Raw genomic sequence first — 21,852 nt, 5'->3', positions numbered from 1 at the left:
TCGTGATGACCCTAGCCTCGAATCCATGCCGATTAAAGTGGATTCGAGGCTAGCGATCCTTTCTTGTAGAGTTGACTCTCTTTACCATAAAATAGACAGCATGGCATGAAAACACTAGAAAACATGTAAACAATACAGACAGAGTTGTGTGGCTGTAGAGATGTCTTACGTGGAGCGACAAGAAGATGAGGTTATAACATAAGATAGTCTGATAGAGTCTACCGGTAGCACAACACTTTAGTACAGTGTAATGATCCATGTGTGTTTCAGGTTGAGTTCCTGTGTGCTGTCTTTCCTGGAGATTGTCAGGACTTGAGAGTCAATGATAAATGGAAGGTGATATCTGCCATCCATTAGCTAGCTATACTGTATACACCATCAGTTGTTTAGTACTGTTGCATTTGCATTTGTCTCCAGAATCTTCAATATAGATCCATATAACTATTTTATTATGTGGTCTTCACACACAGGTCGACCGTCCTGCTGAGTTCATGCTGACCCTAGTGCCCCAGAAGAGTATGGGTGGGTCTGCTCTCAACAAGAGACCACTCTCAGTTAAACTGCACACAAAGTACACTACAGACTATCCTGATAGGTAACGCAATCTTCTTTTTAAGGGGGAAATCCCTAGCTCAGCTCTAGCTTATTAAACAGAACTCTTGTAAAAGTTGCAAAGAGGCCATAGCTTGACTGTTGAGTTAGGAATGTATTTCAAAGCAATATTATGGTATCACTCTGCTCAAGTCTGGCTTGTACGTACCTCTTGCGCCAAGGGACTCGTACAGATTGTTTTCGTGAGGTTGTTATGTAGCTACCTAACCCCCTACCTACCCCCTACCTACCCCCTGTGCAGTGCCCCTCTGCTGAGTTTGGAGGACTCCTACGGACTCAGTCCTGATCAGGTGAAGGAGCTACAGGACACCATCAACAAAATGGCCGCAGACAGAGTGGGGGAGGTAAGTGGGAGGAGGAGGGTATACAATAATTATAGGCATTGTTATTGAAATAGATGCACAGTTCTATTTAACAACTAGCTGTGTGTAGAGAATAACCAGTTTGGGGTAACAATCAGTTTGACCCAAAAGCGTGGAGCTTGTAGTATTGAAGATGATGGCAACTGTACAACAACAATAAATGGTCACTTAAATACAAAAAACAGAGTTCTAGAATGTTCTCCAGACTTACATGGAGGTTCAGGAGCCATAAAACCTATGTTCCTATTGTACAACACCTACAGTTCACTACTGATAAACCCTAACACAAATCAACTAAAGCAAAACAGGTACATGTACTAACAAAAACACACATAAGCACACAACTAAAAACACTCTAAGTTATTACAGTTATCCACAAATATTAATAGCTAATTACAAGGCTACCGTATTGCTAGATTAATGTATGATACAAACTAATGCTCTTTATGCGAGGGGATCGTAATAATTTACTTTTGTATCGCACAATAAATTTGATGCCTGTACAATCCCCATTGAAATTAATCGCCTATAATGAATATCCCATAAAATTGGCCAAGCGCTAATTATTTCTAGCACTACGGTGTCTCGGAACAATACTGAGCTCAGTTCCACAAAATGTCATTACCGTATAAGCTCTATTTAATGCTCCACATATAAATAATTACGCTGGTAAAGATGGCCGTATTAGAGGTTGGAAAAGCTGTTTTTTATCTCCAATTTTAAGGCGGCCCTCTAAAGACACGCCATCCATGCAGCCTCAAATCTAATTTTCCACCTCTGAATACAGCTACCCATACCAGCGTAACTATTTTTATGTGGCGCCTTAAATAGAGCTTATATGGTTCAATAACGGCACTACACCCTTCCCTCAGGTGATGATGTTGGACATTGCTCAGACAGTACAGGAGTTCTTGCATCGCCACGAGGGGCCTCAGGTAGTGTGTGTGTGTGCGTGCGTGCGAGCGAGTGAGCTAGTATGTACATATTAGTATTACAATTGTTTACCTATGACCTTAGGTGTCTCTGTATGAGGAGATGTTGCTACGGCAACACGAGCGGGAGAAAGTGGAGCGTATGGCAATGGAGGCAGAGAGAGAAGCCACTCGGATACGAGAGGAAGAAGAGGTTTGTGTGGATATGACTTACTACCAGTCGAACCTCTGTCATATACCATTGCTACAATCTGAAAAATCCTAATTGCAAACTATAATTATGCATGAAAATGTATGAGTAAGAAATATTTACCCAACGATCTACTGCAATCAGGGATATGATAATTAAATGCCAAGTATTTGCAATCTTAGCTAGCTAGGAATGCATGGCCATAAGGTGAAACTCATAAAACTGTATTTGTAGTGTGTAGTGTGCTCATGCCACGCCCCCACACACGTATGCAGCATCAGCGTATTGCCGAGGAGATTGAACAGAGGAAGGCGGAGCTACAGCTCTCTGACAATGATTCAGAGGTGAGAGATATAGCGCATGTCATTGTAAACTCTGAAAAGGATTGGATAACTCTAATCGTCTGAGACTAACCTAACAAAGGTTTTTTTTAGTTGCTGATGATTTTCAGCAAATGTTGCTAGTGAGGTTACATTGTACAGGTTTCAGTTGAGAACAGTCGCTCCTCCCCCCCTCCCGTGATGGACAGTCCTAGGGCTTCTACCCCACAGAGAGCTAGAGGACCCCCCACACCAGTCAAGACTGCTAAGCCAGAGAGGGAGCAGATACACAAAGGAAGGCTGTTAGGTTAGTACACAGAATACAATAATTAAAGTGTGATATAATTATTTGGTGGAATATTTTCTCTTAGTCTCTTTGCTTATAAGAGGTTGTCCTTAATTACCCTCTTACCATTGTTTATATGATAATAATACGTATTTTGAAAGGACTATCAAATGCTATACAGATGTATACATTTTGTAGACTGGACCTTACACCTATAATTATAGTTATATCCCCGGCCATGTACATGTAGGTGATAGTGTGTCTGGTGGCTGCAGTGTGTTTGTTGGTATGAGCAGTGGACCTGGTGACCTGTTAGCAGTGTACGAGTGGACCCTCCAGTGTCGGGCCGTACGAAGGTCAGAGTCTAAGAGGATCAAACAGGTACATGACATTCATTTAACTGTATGGATTTAGTCGTATTCCCATGCCGCAGCTGTGACGTACGTAGGTTCAACAATACTTTGCTCTCTGTAGGTAGCGTCAATTCAAATGGAGTTTGACAACTTTCAGTCACGAGGAATACAGCACCCAAACCTAGTCCAATATCTCGGGATGAGCCATGTCTACTCTGAATCGACCAATCAAATCACGGTTGAGGTTGTCATGGAGTATGTGGGCGGGGGCAGTGTATGTAGTTGGTTGAGGAACCCCGACTGCGGACCAATCAAAGGAGAGGTATGGAAATTGCTGTAAACTCTCGCTGAAAATTATGTTTGACAAAATACAAATCTGAGACTTGTACAAAGTATAAGACTTAGTGTTAACTCTTTGAACTACGCCCTACACACACACACCACTACACCCTCACGCCCCCACCTACACAGACTCACCGTCACTACAGCAAGCAGCTGTTAGAGGCTCTCAGCTACCTGCACGGTCAGGGGATTGTTCACAATGACCTCAGACCCTCCTTGGTGTTTTTTGAGACGGGGGGATCCATTAAACTGGGAGGTCATGGCATTGTTAAAAGGTCAGTACGTAGTTACAAGGGCATGTCAATTTTAGAGATAATTGGTGTAATGGAGAAAATTACACATTATAGAAGATTACCATGTAAATAGTGTCGGACACCTTATTTTGGAGTCACTGTAATCCCGTTTTGACGTGTAAATTACACTTGAACTTCATACGGTAACTTGGAAGCAATAGTGTGTCTTTATTCCGAGGGTCAGCGTATATAAACACTCTCCACATATTTGTAGGTTATCTGACTTGGCCAAGGCTATGACAATGCCCCGCCCACTTTCCACGGAGGTGCAAGGGGTGTGGTCAATGGGCGGAGGAGGCAAGAAGGGAGATGTCCTAAGACTGGTTAGTTTGCTAACCACAGATGCTTAATGTAGGAATCACCATGCACATGTCAGCACCACTCGTACACTGAGCATGTAAATTTGTCACAACGCCTCGACTAGCTCACACCACATGAGCATATAAATAGTTAACGCATCGACTAGTTTACACTCTAAATCAAGTCCGTGGCATTTTATGCATAGCCTCTTTTGAGTGTTTCTATGATATAATTATTACCACTATTTGCATACATGTGGTAACACGTAAGAAAAATGCTATCTTTTCTCGCTGCGCACACACAGCTGGTGTAGATTATTTCCTAAGTGATGTACAGTACTAGCGCGAGGTATTTAGCGAGACCAACAGCGTTAAACCTCACTGTGTGTTAATTGTCCCCTTATTATTGATTTACTCCATGTCCTAGGTGATGTCCAGTTATAATTACTTCCCCCAGGCATTATTCTTACTTCTTTAGCAGAATTTAAAATTGATATAAAGCATCTTGACGACATACGTGTATATATATGCATGTGCATGAGTATCGTCTTTAAGGCGACACTTAAACATAATTATTTACGAAGCTAGGGTCGTTTCTTTTGGAGGTGAAGTCCTGGTGTCACGTATTTAGAGGGTCACATCTAATTGGAGGTTACTCTACTATTCTTGGTTACAGGCCGCTTAAATTACATTGTTTCTAGCAGCCTGGAATCGAGGCTATGGTTTGACCTCTATTTAGGATGCACAACAGTCGCTACTTTAGAGGTCAGAAAATTACCTAAGATTGACGGTGTCGCATATTTGGAGGGCCGCTTTAAATCGAATATGTACGGTACACCAATGAAATATAACCATGATACTGATTGCTAGTCAACCAGTCAATAACTGATACTTGTAGGGTATCCTACTCTTGTGCATGGCTGCTGGTAGACTGGACGTTGGCTACCCCCCAACCATCCCGCATGATCTCTCAGACTCACTGAAAGACTTCCTATTAAAGTGAGTTGAAATTATCAATGGGAGCATTTAATAGTGTATCTAGATGTGACTAGTCAAAATTCATCGACAGCAAGTTTGGTAATTAATTAGCAAATCTAACTTTCATTTGGTAGCTTTAACAGTAGGTATAACTTTCAATGGCTGCCCAGAACTAAGTTTTGATTGTGTAATTCCTGAAGTCATGTACAATGTACGTACGTACGTACCATACCATTATTTTGCCATACATTGGTCAGAAAACTATTCACTAAAATTAATATTGATTTCCTCGACCTTCATGCAGGTGTACAGACTCCAATGAGCAACTTCGCTTCCCGGCATACGAGTTACTGCATCATCCATACATCTTGCCTGCCCTCCACTCCTCACACACCTTCACTACCTCCACACCCCGCGACACACACCTCACAACAGCTGTCGGTGAGTCTACATATATATGCATGCTTTATACATGTAGTATATAGGTGAGCTGTGTATTAGCAAGAACATAGTGATACATAGTTAAGCTAGTTACATCTCTTGTAATGTATCTCAAGTTTTCAAGGTACAATGTATTGTCCGGATAGTGTGAACAAAATAATGTAAAAGTAAAGCACCGAGTGTCCGCTGTATTAAAACAACGACCATTTCCCAGAAAAGTACTTGATAGGGCATGATATCCAGATTATTGCCGTTATCGCTGTATCCCCTAATCTCCCCAGCGGCTAACCCCTTGCCAACAGAGATGAGATTCCAGCGCAGTGACTCCATTGTCGGCTCTCCAACACGAGCTTGTTATCTCGGGCGGTCGCGATTGGAAACAGAATTTGAGGAGTTGGAGAATCTTGGCAGTGGAGGTTTCGGGGACGTGTTTAAGGTGTGAATGAGGGTGTGTAAGTAAGTTTATGCTTCCATAAATGAAAGTGTGTATTGGGAAAACCAACATTGGCTGTAATAAGGAGGTAGAGGTGGCCTGTTAATGAACACAGGTCCAAACGTACATAATTACGCTGTATGGAAACTTTAATTTCGTATTGTAGGGAATGTTGTAGGTAAAATGATCGATAAGCTATATATACACTGTTACGGCTAGTACAATGTAGCTATTATTTATAAACAGTACGTGTTATCTGATTGTTTGACTTCATGATTGTGTGCCCCTCCCCTTTCTCCTAGGTTCGTAACCATCTCGATGGTCGATTATACGCCCTCAAGAAGATAGTGATGCGTAGTGACAGTCGAATGATGACACGTATCACTCGTGAGGTGGAGATGCTCTCTCAAATGAACCATGAAAATGTGGTCAGGTACGCACATGTACTCGCTAGGTATAATATAATATTAGTATGTGGGTGTGGGGGTGGAAAGAAGATGAACGTTAATGTTATAATTATAAACAAGTATAAATTATGTTGGTTTTAATTACTGTATTAGTCGTCCGGAATTTTGAGTATAAAAAGGGCTCTCATTCAAACCTTATTAACAAGCTCTTATCAATCTCTAGTTTGCACAAAACCGCTAAAACAATCAGCAAATGCACCTGAGAATGGTGAATGTCACTAACACATAACAATGTATGCTTATAGGTGGTGGTAGTAAACCTCCAGCACTGGGCGGAGACGACACTTGTCTAATTTGCCGCCTTTCAAGATACTTGATCTTGGACAGCTTGTAACATGGATGCTTGCAGTGAGCTTTTGTCACAGTCTTTGTGCTCGTTCTGTGGACACAATAGGAAATCATTGGCTTGTCAACAAACATATGTAATACTTTTCCGCAGATTTTTTGTTTGCAGTTCTTCATACAGTATATTATTATAGTACAAGTGGACTTTTGTACTTTTACCTATAGTGGGAATTACCGTATTTTCGTAGGGTAAAAAATTCGCCAACTCGAAAACATAAAAATAATTATACCAGACAATCTGTTACAAAGAGTATAGCGAAAGCATATACTTGTTTTATTTGATCCGAATGAAGTGTCACAAAGTGTCTGTCATATGTTTATCTGTCATTTCTGCATGCATGTACATTAATATTGTACAACGTGCGTCATGAGTGTCCTTCCTTCCTTCTCTGTGCAGATACTACAATGCATGGATTGAGACTTTTTCAGAGGAGCAGTTCAAGAAGAATAGCGGTGTAGATCTATCCATCCAATCAGATTTGAGCTTTAGTGGGTCAGGTGACGAGACCAGTGAGTCATGTGACAGTGACTTGGAGAGTGAAGAAGAATTGAGTGGGCATGATAGTACGGGTAAATACTATTATTACTGTGATAATTTGTTGCGGAAGTCTCTTGAATAATTGAATAATATAGAACTCCGATTCATGTGAAATATTCTCTATGATTGCAATCAGAAAAAAAAAAGTTGGGGGTGGGCAGTTATTCAATAATTATTGACGGTTAACTACGATATACATCTTCAGTCTATAATTATGTTCTACCATAGGCAAAAGACTGAAGGAATTGATTCTTAGATCCGTTTGTATAATATTATTGATAGTGTTATTTTGGTATCGATCCTTCAGGTGATTCTGAGGTGGTGTTTATGGAAGGGTTCTCTGATAGCTCTGGTGAGGGTGCCAATGTTCTGGATGATCTCGAGTCTCAGGTTATGAAGGCAACACCGTTCAGACTCAGGCTGTAAGCTAGTGTACTGTATACCATGCATGAAGTGGAGGGGAAAGTGGCATTAGAACACCTTTCAGGCTGCTAGTGCACTGTACAGTATATAAAGGCATGTACTTAGAGACAACGTTTTAAGTTCATAGAGTGTATATTAATTGCACATGTATACATACGTGTATAAATATTACTTAGTATCGTGATGGTGTGTGTTGTTCAGAGCTGATTCTCTTAATTCTCTTCTGTGTACAGATCTACCAACGAATCATCTGATACTGTGATATTTGCCGAGTCCAGTTTGGCAATGGGAGGAGTTTCATTCACCCATCCCATCCCCATTAAGAAGGTGCATACTAACAGTGCATGATGTTTTAGAAGAAAATTTAAATCTTCATGTACGTATAGAACGTTATATGCAAATCAAAAGGTCACCATCAACACTTTTAGTAATTTATACACGTACATGTACTTGTGTGGTACATATTTTGCCTATACAAAAATATGTACATGCATGCGTGCGTATTGTCTGCAGTCTGATAAAAGGAGAGAAAAGAGAAAAGAATCTTCAAACGGAGAAGTGCAGATCCTCTATATTCAGGTAGCTTCCATTATTGTTTCGTATTGTGTTTATTAATTTTAGGCTGATGTATAATACGTACGGTAACTGTATTTTGGGTTTTGAATGCAAGGTTGTTTTGATTGTAAATTGCATAGATCGCTAAGTGGGCACTGCATGCATGCATTTCACATGCAATTTGCGATAGTTAGAAATGCAATAGTATAAACGTTCACTTTATTAAGTTTCACCCAAAAAATTCCTTCAGATGGAGTATTGTGAGAATGAGACTCTTCGTCAGTTGATAGACGCAGGCCAGCTGCACAGTGACAAGGGGCTAGTGTGGCGACTGTTCAGGGAACTGGTGGAAGGACTAGAGCACATACACTCTAAGGTGTCAATGTGGTGTTTTGAGCTGTGCTATGTGTGTGTGCTAGCAGGGTGGCGCAGTGGAAGCGTGCTGGGCCCATAACCCAGAGGTCGATGGATCGAAACCACCCCCTGCTACTGCCTTTTGCTTTTTATATCATTGGTGCTCTAATCGCCCTGCTTTTTAGGCAGTGATGTGTGTGTGTGTGCTAGCAGGGTGGCGCAGTGGAAGCGTGCTGGGCCCATAACCCAGAGGTCGATGGATCGAAACCACCCCCTGCTACTGCCTTTTGCTTTTTATATCATTGGTGTTCTAATCGCCCTGCTTATTAGGCAGTGATGTGTGTGTGTGTGCTAGCAGGGTGGCGCAGTGGAAGCGTGCTGAGCCCATAACCCAGAGGTCGATGGATCGAAACCATCCCCTGCTACTGCCTTTTGCTTTTTGTATCATGGACTAAGTACTGGTGCTCTAATCGCCCTGCTTTTTAGGCAGTGATGTGTGTGTGTGTGTGCTAGCAGGGTGGCGCAGTGGAAGCGTGCTGGGCCCATAACCCAGAGGTCGATGGATCGAAACCATCCCCTGCTACTGCCTTTTGCTTTTTATATCATGGACTAAGTACTGGTGCTCTAAAATCGCCCTGCTTATTAGGCAGTGATGTGTGTGTGTGTGTGTTAGCAGGGTGGCGCAGTGGAAGCGTGCTGGGCCCATAACCCAGAGGTCGATGGATCGAAACCACCCCCTGCTACTGCCTTTTGCTTTTTATATCATGGACTAAGTACTGGTGCTCTAAAATCGCCCTGCTTATTAGGCAGTGATGTGTGTGTGTGTGTGTTAGCAGGGTGGCGCAGTGGAAGCGTGCTGGGCCCATAACCCAGAGGTCGATGGATCGAAACCATCCCCTGCTACTACTACTGCCTTTTGCTTTCTTATTTGATGGACTAAGTACTGGTGCTCCAATCGCCCTGTTTATTAATTAGGCAGTGATGTGTATGTGTGTTAGCAGGGTGGCGCAGTGGAAGCGTGCTGAGCCCATAACCCAGAGGTCGATGGATCGAAACCATTCCCTGCTACTGCCTTTTGCTTTCTTATTTGATGGACTAAGTACTGGTGCTCTAATCGCCCTGCTTATTAGGCAGTGATGTGTATGTGTGCTAGCAGGGTGGCGCAGTGGAAGCGTGCTGGGCCCATAACCCAGAGGTCGATAGATCGAAACCATCCCCTGCTACTGCCTTTTTTTTTCTTATTTGATGGACCAAGTATAATGATACTATAATCGCCCTGTTTATTAGCGATAGGCATACTGTGCATCGGAGAGTATTGTACATTCCTGTATCTGTCGTGGGCTTGGAATTTGCAATCCAAGTGTGTGTGAAGTAATCATCAAGGATACAGGAAGTCACGTTACTGCCTACTTTCGATACTCTCTCTCTATAATATTATATACTCTTGGTATATTTGGAAGTGGTGCGTGTGCCAACTGGGTGACATCCCTGTCTTAATACCAGCATTTTATTTTATCATCCCCTAGGGCATGATTCATCGTGATTTAAAGCCTGGTAACATCTTTCTGAACTCATCAGGGCACATAAAGGTGAACACAAGATAAACACAAGATTTTTACATTAAATGTTTACTAGCTAGCTTTCCTTTAGTGCAGTACTTGCTCTGTTGGTACAGTACGTGTACAGTAGCCCTTACTTAGTATCCATGCAATCGCAGGTTGGTGACTTTGGACTGGCCACCTCCCACAAGAGCAGTGGTCACAGGAATAATGCTAACACTTTTCTGGATATTTCTGAGATGACTCAAGGTCAGCTAGGCCAAGTAGATGTAGATGTACATACGTCATGCTGTGCATATGTACATGCATAAACTTTCGTACATACTGAGAGACATAAAATTCTTAAGTGTGCCGGATATAGCGGGAAATTTTCGTGAAGTGCAATAGTTTTGCGTTTTTTGAGGGCGGAGCAGTTAACTCCCACGCACCTGTATTCACATGCAAAGCTCTTGGTGGGTGTGGTTTCCTGGCATTGAATCGCAAATATTACAACCACCAAAATTTCCCGCTATGATACAAAGAATTGTGCACTTCAATTACCTTGACATAATTACATGAATAAAAAAACTTAATTTGTATACTTTGTGTTACGCTCGTAAATTAATACAACGGTCGTATTCAAATGTTATTTGTGTCCCTTTAGGGGAGACTGGTCTGGTTGGTACTGCCATGTACTTGTCTCCGGAGATGCTCAGACCAATAGTCAAGTACTCACAGGTATATGCATGTATGTAATTATAACGTTAGAAATTGTGTCGTCGTATAACTTAAGTATAATTATTTACCGGAAGTTATGTTATTATCTGAACGTCTTAATTATGGTCCAAAAACATTGCAGCATTTGAACGTTGCATGTATTAAGCACACACACACACACACACACACACACACACACACACACACACACAAACTGACATACATGTATAATTCTACATCAGAAGTTCAGAACCAAGCTTAGATCTTACACTGATTGTACATGTAGCTACAAGCCACAAAACGCATAACATAGATGATACACCCAGATATGGGAATCACATGAGCCTAAAAATAATCGTCATGGTATTAAAAATCTGCAAATAAAGAGAGATAGAAGAAGCATCCTCTCTCACAATGGAAAAGATAAAAGGAACTAATGTTGTCACGTGGGTTACATTTTGCCTGTCTAAATTACGAATTAAGGTTACAAATTTGAAGTACTTCCTATTACCGTAATACCTCGATTTAAGGCGACCCTCCAAATATGCGACACCCAGGAGTTTCAGCAATTTTCTGACCTCTAAAAGTGCGACAGCTGCACTGACAATTATTTTTTAATGTCGCGTTCTAAATAGAGGTAAATGTAGCCACTCCCTAGCCTTGACTGTAGCCCACTGGAAAATCAGTGTTTTTAAGCGGCCTGAAATCGAGGAAAGTAGACTCTGTAAAGTTACCTCCAATTAGATGCGACCCTCTAAATATGCGACACCCTGGAGCTTCAGAAATTTTCTGACCTCTAAAAATAGCAACAGCTGTGTTGACAATTATTTTTTAATGTCGCGTTTTATAGAGGTAAATGTAGCCACTCTCTAGCCTCGATTGTAGCCCACTGGAAAATTAGTGTTTTTAAGCGGCCTGAAATCGAGGCAAGTATACTCTGTAGAGTTATCTCTAATTAGATGCAACACCAGTACTTCAATATAATGTTTCAACCTCCAAAAGAAGCGACCCTCTGGTTTCGTAATTATTAAAAAAAGTGTCACTTTAGATCGAGGTCTTATGGTAAACAATAATTGTTTAGCTTGTTTTTAACTGCGTTTAACCATAGAGTCTATGGTTTAACAGTCACACCCGGACTCCGCATGTATGGGAGTGGTCCCGCCTTTTCTCGAGCTAGCTATCCAAAAGTCAGGAAATTAAATGGACTGAAACTTGTGCACTGGTAATAACAGGATTGGTGCTCCTCTGAAGACTGGAAAATAAAATAATGTCCTTCATAAAATCAGATGTGCATTCCGTTTGAGTCAATTTTATGCTTCAGCAGGCGAGGTTCCATCCAACCCAGTTACACACACACACACACACACACACACACACACACACACACACACACACACACACACACACACACACTGACAGAAAGTGGACATCTATAGTTTGGGTATCATCTTCTTTGAGATGTGCCACGCCCCCTTAGCAACGGCCATGGAGCGTCACAAAGTGTTGGTGGCTCTCAGACGACGAGAGATTGTTATCCCTGACAGTATGGATAGAGACGAAATGGAGAAACAGGTAAATAATTATGTGAGCGAATTGGGGATTGGTAACTTTTAGTCAAGTTACCTGCCGAAAGTAACGGTTATTTTCAAATTATAGCGTGAGCATCTTTGAACCTTTAGTTTCGTTGTCCAACAACGTTAATTTTATGATTTTATGAGAGAGGCCTTTCAGATGATGATTGTATTAAAATATTTTGGGCCTGTTTTGAAAAAATACCATCCAAAAATAGGAAATTATACCCGAGCATACCATCTGAACTGACTCCTTCTTTCTAAGCTTTCAGAAAATCATGAATTTAAACCATCAGCACTCTAGTTACAGAGCCAATTCAAAATGAAAAGGATCGACCTATTAAAAATCAAGGCTGTACTGTGGGCTGTAAATAATTTACAGCCCACAGTACACATTTTTTATCAATATCGGCAGATGTTAGCCCATCTCAGAAATTCGATCTGTGATTTTGAACGCTTTTTAGTCAAGTTGTTGCCTGCAGAAAGTCGACTAGTTGGAGATTCTTGTCTGACACAGTTACTTAACTTTTATTATTAATGGAAATGAGTAACTACAACCCCCCCCCCCCCCCCTCTCTTCAGATCGAGGTGATTCGCTGGCTGCTCAGTCACAATCCTCACGACCGTCCCACTTCAAAACAGCTCCTACAAAGTCCACTGCTACCACTCAAAATGGAAGATGAAGAACTACAAGAGGTGAGACCAGCGACAGTGTTGCCATTGCGTATCAATAAGTTAGAACGACCGTAACTGCGTTTGGTTTTAAAATTTGGGGGCTTATAGTACGATTAAAATGTTCGTAGGTTGTTTAATTACCTTTAGATTTTTTCTACTTTGATGGATGATCTGATTCTCACTGTTGCACATTGTTGAGTTGATGACACATAATATTATGACCTCATTGTATTAAGCCCTTCTCCCACACAGGTCCTGCTGCGCACGTTACAAGCTCCAAACTCGACCCGTTACAAGCACATGATTGACGAGCTCTTCACACAAGAGAGGTCATTAGCTCAAGAGTACTCGTACTTTATGGACCCTCCGGACGCTAAGAGAGGCTCACAACCGACCAAGAAGGTGGGGGGGGGGGGGTAGGTGATGCCATCTGAGATATACACACATTGATTTTACACCTTGAGCCTCGTTGCCATATCAGGTAAAAAATTTGTATTTGAATAAAGTGCCTATTATAAATACATAGCTATTTAGATACTAGCCTCAAATCCAGGCCGATTAAAATACGGCCTGGTATCTATTGCATGTGTAATTAACCGCATCTATGTACTATCTACATTGTATGGCCTATGGTGAAGCTCAGCTATTGTGTTGCCAAAAGGCTTGCACACTAGTCTGAAGCCCAAAGAGGCTCTCATCTATCTCTATTATGGTCGTATGGTCGGGATGTTTGAACTTGGTTTCTGTACTGACTATGGCAAGTCTTTGACTTTGTGCTTGCAACTGTGACTATACGACCATCCTAGGGGTAGATAAGAGCCTCTTCTGGCTTCAGACTAAGTGTGCAAGCTTTCTCGACAACGCAATAGAGGGCACAAGCCACAGCTTCACAGGAGACAAAGTATTTGAACTGATAAACGAACTAGTTTACGGTATAATTTTACAAACATACATGTGTAACAAATCTCCCCAGATTCTGGGGAACTCGCACTATCACCCATGTAATAGATTTAATGCGGCCTGGATTCTAAATACTAGATGCTACCACACACGCACACACACACCCAACAGAATAAGTTCTCATTTTTTTACACGCTCCTCCAAAAAACGGTCAACTCTCGTCTGGAGTCCATATTTGCTCGTCATGGAGCCACACCCCTTACCCCACCCCTCTTGGCTCCATTGAGAGGGGGGCTCTACGATAAGACCTGTCGACCCTCCCAGTTTATAGACAGGAGTGGGCGATTGGTGCATCTACCCCCAAACCTGAGGGTGGGTTAATTGTAACAGAAGCTCTTGTACATATACACACCCACACGATTTTTGTGGCTTGTAAATTATTTTGCAATCCACGAATTTTGGCCCCTCTCGCTGTACAGCAGTGTTCACATGTATATAACTAGATCTCCTTTTAACTGTTTTGTAACTGTGTGTCTATTCACAAGCTGCATAATCATACATGTGTACATATATACAATCTGTGTAATTGTGACACCTCTCCCCCAGGTCCCCTTTGCACGCTTTGTGGTCCAACAGGGGATCAGTTACCTCAAGAGGTACAGCATAGCGTGCGTGTACAGGGAGAGTAGAGTCCTCGGCTTCCATCCTAGGGAACACATCGAGTGTCAGTTTGATATCGTGTCTCCTTCTCAAGACAGGTACATGTACATGTATACAGACAGATGCCAATGTTACAACGTCGCTTGTAACTTGTTTGTAAGGGACATGCGTGCACATTACAGAGGTCGCTTTTGCTGAGATGTTGTTTTGTACACAACAATTTATTTGATCAGGGTTCTTCATGTTTCCACTTGTATCTCTTGTTGATTACACACTAGCCTGATAATTATAGAGGAGTAGCCACTTTTTGTATAATTAGGGGTTGATGTTTTGGTGGGAGATTGCATGTGCAGTGTATGTAATTATAATATTGCTTGTCCTTATATGGAGACTTTCGTTCATTCTGACAATTGGATCAATGTACACTATACTCTGCCACTATGTACAGCCTAGTCCCAGATGCTGAGGTCATGTGTGTTGTGTCAGAGGTCATCTCAGAGCTACCTGGCCTTCAAGAGGTGCAATATAACCTGGTCATAGGTCACACCTCTCTACTGGCGTCCATTTTATCCCACTGCTCTATCCCCGTCGAGCGTCATCACGAACTATGGCCACTACTGCACAAAGTCACTGTGAGTGACCTTGTCCTGTTTGTGCCTCTAATAATGTATATAATTATGATTACGTGTAAAATTCTAAATAACTTTACTCATCATTTTCACTGGCCTCTGTGTATGGCCTAATAAAATCACTGTATGCCATAATTGTTTGAGTATGACAGACGAAATTAGCTCTGGTTGCAGACTCTCAAAAATGTGTGCGTTATATGTATTGACAAAATACAAAGAGTGATACGTTATGCAATGAAGGCTGGTATTTTGGAGCCTAGATATGCAAATACGTTTGTCAGATCAGCCACTCATTAATACGTTCGTGCATGCAGAGTGGCTCGGAGAAGTTTTCAGAACTGGAGAAGCTGCTCAAAGACAAGCAAATCCCTCTCTCACCATTAGCTGTACGTTCACTGATATGTGTATGTGATTGAATATGGTGCATAGTTACGTTTACGTACTTGTGGTTGTATATGCAATTCCTCTTTTATAGTTATTTTGGTAGCAGCCACTTAATTTTTGTCCTTATAGAGAGGCTGTCCTTTATAGGTTAAATATCATATGATAGCATTAAGTGTTTGTATAAAGTTATATAATCCCTAGGCAATGCATTGTGTACCACCTCCCCTCTTCCCTGCAGTCCAAGACCCTCCAGCGATGGTTGGGTTGTGAGGTGGCAATAGATTCAGAGGAGAGGGTCTCGCTGTTGGAGCCATTGTCACGTGACAAGTCCCCGGGTGTGAGGTCAAAATTCAGCGAAGCCTGGCAGGAAGTGACGACAGTGGTAGATCAACTCAGACAGTTTGGAGCGAAGGACAATGTAAGTGCAAGTGCACTGTATTCTACTGTGATGCATGCATGGGCATGCAATGATAATTATAGTGGCTTTTCATGTGCCCACGCTTAGATATAGGCAAGCTTTATGGACAACAGTTTATTTTGATATCCACTAGGCGTCATTTATCAACCCCTTCTTAGTTGAAAGATTTATTGTTGTCTCAAATCGGAGTATATACACAGTCACTTTGTATTGATATAAACGCTGTTCATTGATAACACACCATTAATACTAGCTCTATGTAGACGTCTATGCCCTTCCTACACGTATAATGTGATTCCCCTATGCCCCCTTAATTGTACGCAGGTGTTGGTGTCCCCCGGGCTCTGTCCCAGTCACTACTCTCACTTCAGTGGACTCGTGTTCCAAGTCATGGAGACTCTCAGTGGCTCTCGTAAGAACAAACGACGAGTACCCCTGGCCACTGGCGGAAGGTACATGAAAGGGGGGTGGCTTATCATTGGAATGTTGAGTCAGTTTTTTTTTTAAGTTTTTGTAATGAATTTTTTCTACGTAATCTACATGATTGTAAATGGCAAGTTTAATGTGTACGTATATTTGTACCTTGATCCATTTCATTTACAAGTTGCACTGAAATGTACGTGTACTTAAATTCATTTAATGTTCCCCACCCCCTTCAGATACAATCGTTTGCTAAATGAGTTTCGGTCCTCTGGTAAACAGTCGGTACGTCCGAGTGTGTCAGTGGTGGGTGTGTCTATAGCCTGGGACATCCTCATGACACGAGCACTAGGAGCCTATCAGCACGGAGCTGTGAGTTACTCGTGCATGGCATTGAAATCTTTTCATTTCTAGTGCTTCTATGCCTTCATTATGCCTCGAGGCGTAGCCGCACGAGGGATACAGTAAAGCTACGCTTCAAAGCATAATTATATTAACTACATTCTGAAGCCTCTGTGTGTGTGTCTATTCCAGTTGTAACAGCTTGTAACATCATGTTACGCAGGCATATACATGTACTGTATTTACAACAGTAGTACAATCCGTTGATGTCTGACCACATGCAATGAGCAATAAATCATAATAATTATCATGTGTGTATTAGCAAAAGCTAGTAGATTCATGTTATGTAGCTTTGACACCTCTACCGAGGCATCATGCAGCACTTGTGTTGCTTTCGTTGTTATAGTTACTTGACATTATTAATGACATGCAATACAGTGCATGCAGGTTTCACAATCTGTCTCTTGAACTACATTGTAGTTATTGCTCATGGGTATTGTATTGTGTCTCATGTGACGCCTCTGCACCTGCATTTGGATGCTGTTGGATTGTTTCCTGAGCTGCATTTACTTCGCTTGAACTTGCAACATTAACTGATTCCTGCAACCGATTCTCTTGTATTACTTCAGTATAGGAAGGCAACGCTGTTTCTTGTGCTTGAACTTCATAGTATGAGGGTGGTGGTTTATTTGATAATGATATGTCGTCGACTGTCTCAGCAATAGTATCAGAGTTTGTGTTTACAGGTCTTAATGCACTAGTTTGAGGTACCGTTGGAATTGAGAACGCCAACGGTTGTTGTTGTGGTAATGTGGGAGCGGCGGCACCATTCTGATAAGTAACCGTGAGTGCTCTTACTCTTGGCTCCACTCGAGTTCGTTGATGATTATTTCTATAATTTTTCAAAACACGGCACACAAACGTCATACACATACAGCAGGTTAGTCCTAGAAGGACACCAACAAGTCCACCAATTAACATGACTGTAGAGTCAGAACCAGCAGTATTGGGTGGTCTGCTTTGCGATTGACTGATAGCTGGTATCACCGCCATCTGTAGTAACTATCAGTGCTAATGACTTGCTGCAATTACTGACTCTAAATGATCGACTAACTTGGTGTACTTATACATGCACGCGTATACCTGCCCCCTAATTTGTGATAATTATATTACACTTCATGTTTTCTCCCAATAATCTGCACTAATAAAACTTCACAACTTCCCAAACTATGGAGCATGCATGTTTGAGTGTTGAGATCGTTTCTAAGTGTACATGTACTTGCATGATTTGGTTTAGGATCAATACTATACTTGTCGTGACGAATTAATTACGAGCCCTGAGGGCTTCTAAATCATGTGGAAACTTCCTAAACAGTGTCTAAGCATTTTAGATCATAGCAACCATGAGTCTCTAGCCAATTAGATTTTGCTACATGATTGTCTAAGTGAATTACATGATATGCCTCGGTGCGCATGCGCAAGCGAGGTATGCGTTATAGTGTGTGTGTAGACTGCTACAGCTGCTCAAGGATCAATCAAGAGTTTCTATAGGTTTCTATATAGTCATGTTTTCTTGGATTTTAATTCGTGGATTTGCAAAATAATGCTTCGTTATTAAAACTTCTACATGCTTCTTGAAATTCAATTCATTCCTTGTAACAATTGTACAGCATTATACAAAGCAAACTAACTACCTCTTCTATAACACCCTAATACTTTTTGAGCGAAGCAAAACATGGCGAGAGACATTAGCACAGCGCAGCTTGCAACATTCACTCGACACACCTTAAAGCAAAGCAATAGATGTAGCTATAAGACCTGCATATTATAGGATGACCAAAAAATAGACAAGCTCACTTCATTATCAAAAGTATCCTATAGTTGTTGAATGAACTCACCAATCTCCGTCTAAGATACCTCTTCCATTTGTACAGCTCCCCTCGCTGACGAAGTGTTCTGTTCTTGTGTGCTGGTTAGGACGTGAGTCCTTACAGCGAGAGTGTTCACAGCTAGTACGTGACCTTTGGACCCAGGGGATAGCGGCAGACCTCCTCTATGAGAGCCTGGAGTTGGACAATGTTGAGGATATTCAAGACTTTTGTCGGAGGCAGTTTATTCAGCACATTGTGTTGCTCACTGACAGAACGCTCTACTTTGAGAGGAAACAGGTACATGCGCAGTGTGATGTGGTGTTTCATGATATTCGCTCTGGTCGAGTGTTTTAGAGGTACGTATTAGTGCATGCGCATCAGTAATTCTGTTGCATATATTAATACTATAATTATACTATAGGAGGCCTGCATCTAAAGATCATAAGTATATCATGTGATTGTTTACTAGGTATGCCCATTTTGAACAAATTGCCGACCAAAATATTTCCTACACACATAACCACCCCCCACACAGACACATATATACACAAAACCACCACCCCCCCACACACACACAGGTGAAGGTTCGTAGTCTAGAGAGTGGTAAGGTGACAGAGAGACTGCTCACAACGAGTGAACTGGGCGACTATCTCTCTCAGAGACAGGCCTCCTTGGAGAGGGCAGACTCCATCGAGTTGAGGGAATCAGCAAGGTTGGAACATGATCATCGTTGTCTAGCATAATATTATTGTCAAATTAGGGAATTATGTATGTACATGTAACCTCAAGTGATTGTCAAACTATAAAATAAGAATAATTATCACTATAATTATATCCCAAAGTGAAATGGCTATCCGAAGGTCTATGATGTAAGTCCATTTTTTTAAATCTAAAATTTTAAATTAAAATCTTGTCTACAAATGAATTGTTAAGCAGTCGCCCGTAACCATGAGTTCAGAGCAAAAGATTACTCTTATGAAAAGCTCCACGACATATTATGTATTTTAATCAATTCGAGCTACATACTGGATTTGAAGTTCATTTGAAGCCTCGTGCACTAATAATTCCCTCCATGCATGTACCTATATACGGTAGGAGCCTAAGCTCATCGGACAGTCAAAGCAACCTCCTTCCCCCAATCAACGTGAATATTGTGGCCACGGGGAAACTTACAGGCCACATGAAGCGGAGGTATCACGACCAGGTGAGGGTGTGGCTTGAAACTGTCGAGTAGACCACTGAAAGCCAATTTTTAGGTTCTCACTAAATGCAGTAATAACCCCTGAAGGCACGTTTACGTACATGTAGTTTAAACAGTACAGTTTTGTGTTGAGATTTAATAGTGGAAATGAAATAATTAGAAGTGTGTCTGAAAATAATTACTAGATACATGCACTTCAGTCGTAGGTGTGCAGCATAGCAAATTTGTATCCTCACGCCCTTTTCTGATCACACACACACACACACACGTACACATGTGCAGGCCGTGTCCAAGTTGATTCCCCTGATTCAGACCTTCTCCTCCAAACAACCGCTCGAAGTATTGGCAGTGGACCTCAAAACTGAACATCTCAGTCTACTGGCTGCTGAATCTAATGTACGTCAATCGGCATGTATACATACATACATACATACATACACATATCATGAGTATGTAGTGCTGAGCTTGACAGATATATATAGAGCAATAAGGTCACCTTAATAATTATTGTCACTTATATGTTGGTGTATTTCAGAAAGCAAATGTCACTGTCCCTAATTTGTAGAGGTACCGTATTTGTCCCTTATTGGAGGGTCCTTTATCAGAACATAAACAAAGAATTAACTCACAGAAATTGATGGGCTCCAATGAACAAGATTTTTCACCAGTTGTCAAGTCGATTTGTGAAAGGTAAGTAAAGTCTCGGAAACTTTGGTCAACGCTATCCCTCATCAGTGGGCAGGGTTTCATCTAGTGAGGGGGGGGCAAGGGTGAACCTTCCCCTCTCCCAAAAATGTTGTAGAATAATGACATCACATTAGTACTGTCCATGATATGTAACTATATCTATTGTGATGCACTAGCACATGTAATAGGGGATGTGGTCAAAAAATGTGGCCAAACATTTTTCCGCATGCCAAACCTTCCCCCTAAACTTTTAATCCTGGTGGGTAGTTTTTACATTACGTTTTTAGTGTATAGACTGTAGACCCATGTTCTACGTATAGTATGTATGTACCCATGTACATTTTAAGTGCCTTGATATAATTACGTTAGTATGCTGTACACTAATAGTTAGCTCTATTATAATTATAATTATAAGCCACTCAATTGGTTCATGTAGTACTTCAATTCTGAACTGTCACTTTGGTGGTCAAACTAGGATGGTGTAAAAGTAATCTGTTTCATTCTCTATCAGATATGCTGACATCAGCAAGAAGTATATCATCAGGGTGTGCGAGTCCATCAAAGAACTACTCAAGGGCAGGAGAAAGTAAGTGTGATTAATTATTATCTGTGTAGACTAGACTTACTGACTATAGGTCCATTGATGACCTTGATACACGAGTTATTTGCCGTGATTTAGCGTCACTGAATGGCTTTGAATGTAATGGCATGCCTGCATGTACATACATAATTATACTGTACCCTCTGTGTATAACATTACTGTCAGTATTATAATTATATAATTATTACACGATTATAATTATACCTCAGCCATGCGTCAGTCAGTTGTCATCAGTGTACGCTTGTAATAATTATTATTACTATAAATAATAAGTACATAAATAAGCTTAGATTCCACTGTTAATTAAGGCATACGAATTCAGTATAAAAATTATTATATATACTCGTTTGTCGCTCAGAGCTCCGATGTTGTTCCTGTACAGTCACTCGGCTGAAATCTGTCAAATCGTACTCAACAATCTCGACTCTCTCTCCTCGAGCTAACCCCACGCAGCCGTTTGACAGCTAGTGTGTGTGTGTGTGTCTGCCCATTCCTGATCACTCACCCAGTGCAGTTATTTTTGGACTATAATAATTATTATATGAAGCCACCAAACAGTCAAAATTAGTGACAGTATTATTAATTTTGCCCATTGTCTATTGTGTTAATGGCACCATAAATGAATCGATGCCACAACATAATTATTATTAACGTATCTGTTTCAGCTAGTGTGTTTACCAACTTGAGGTGCGTGTTAATAATGATTTTCTGATTT

At 41.3% G+C, this 21,852-nt stretch overlaps 1 protein-coding gene and 2 non-coding genes across 5 annotated transcripts; all 3 read left to right on the top strand.

The window, feature by feature from the left end:
• The first annotated feature begins 58 nt into the window (after positions 1–58).
• On the top strand, positions 59–21,792 carry LOC135338429 (eIF-2-alpha kinase GCN2-like). Of its 3 annotated transcripts, none has more exons than XM_064534551.1 (41): positions 59–190; positions 271–336; positions 471–595; positions 854–956; positions 1,847–1,909; positions 1,992–2,099; positions 2,372–2,440; positions 2,579–2,723; positions 2,953–3,083; positions 3,177–3,377; positions 3,527–3,672; positions 3,905–4,013; positions 4,888–4,988; positions 5,272–5,408; positions 5,690–5,844; positions 6,144–6,274; positions 7,051–7,223; positions 7,499–7,613; positions 7,848–7,941; positions 8,128–8,193; positions 8,420–8,545; positions 10,050–10,112; positions 10,241–10,331; positions 10,726–10,799; positions 12,198–12,350; positions 12,932–13,045; positions 13,277–13,426; positions 14,096–14,296; positions 14,531–14,682; positions 15,033–15,216; positions 15,528–15,599; positions 15,836–16,015; positions 16,340–16,467; positions 16,675–16,807; positions 18,712–18,945; positions 19,227–19,360; positions 19,744–19,852; positions 20,132–20,245; positions 20,481–20,539; positions 21,048–21,122; positions 21,496–21,792. In XM_064534551.1, the coding sequence occupies exons 1-41, from the start codon at positions 161–163 to the stop codon at positions 21,578–21,580; spliced, it is 4,899 nt and encodes a 1,632-aa protein (XP_064390621.1). In that variant the 5' UTR covers positions 59–160; the 3' UTR covers positions 21,581–21,792. The 3 variants fall into 3 exon arrangements, with proteins under 3 accessions (XP_064390621.1, XP_064390620.1, XP_064390622.1); XM_064534550.1 differs by having other exon boundaries at positions 20,415–20,539; XM_064534552.1 differs by lacking the exons at positions 19,744–19,852; positions 20,132–20,245; positions 20,481–20,539; positions 21,048–21,122; positions 21,496–21,792 and having other exon boundaries at positions 18,712–19,004; positions 19,227–19,361.
• Positions 9,035–9,106, top strand: Trnam-cau (transfer RNA methionine (anticodon CAU)). Its single transcript has one exon. It is a non-coding gene; the product is annotated as a tRNA-Met (tRNA).
• On the top strand, positions 9,355–9,426 carry Trnam-cau (transfer RNA methionine (anticodon CAU)). The gene has a single exon. It is a non-coding gene; the product is annotated as a tRNA-Met (tRNA).
• Positions 21,793–21,852: the final 60 nt, after the last annotated feature.

Source organism: Halichondria panicea, chromosome 7 (assembly GCF_963675165.1).
Source record: "Halichondria panicea chromosome 7, odHalPani1.1, whole genome shotgun sequence".
Taxonomy (NCBI): Eukaryota; Metazoa; Porifera; class Demospongiae; order Suberitida; family Halichondriidae; genus Halichondria; species Halichondria panicea.
This window is presented reverse-complemented; position numbering and strand designations above follow the sequence as displayed.

Coding starts and splice junctions, on each gene's coding strand:
- LOC135338429 (XM_064534550.1), top strand. CDS start 161: ATGTCTTACGTGGAGCGACAAGAAGATGAG. Junction 4,989..5,271: donor CTGAAAGACTTCCTATTAAA/GTGAGTTGAAAT, acceptor ACCTTCATGCAG/GTGTACAGACTCCAATGAGC. Junction 7,942..8,127: donor ATCCCATCCCCATTAAGAAG/GTGCATACTAAC, acceptor TATTGTCTGCAG/TCTGATAAAAGGAGAGAAAA.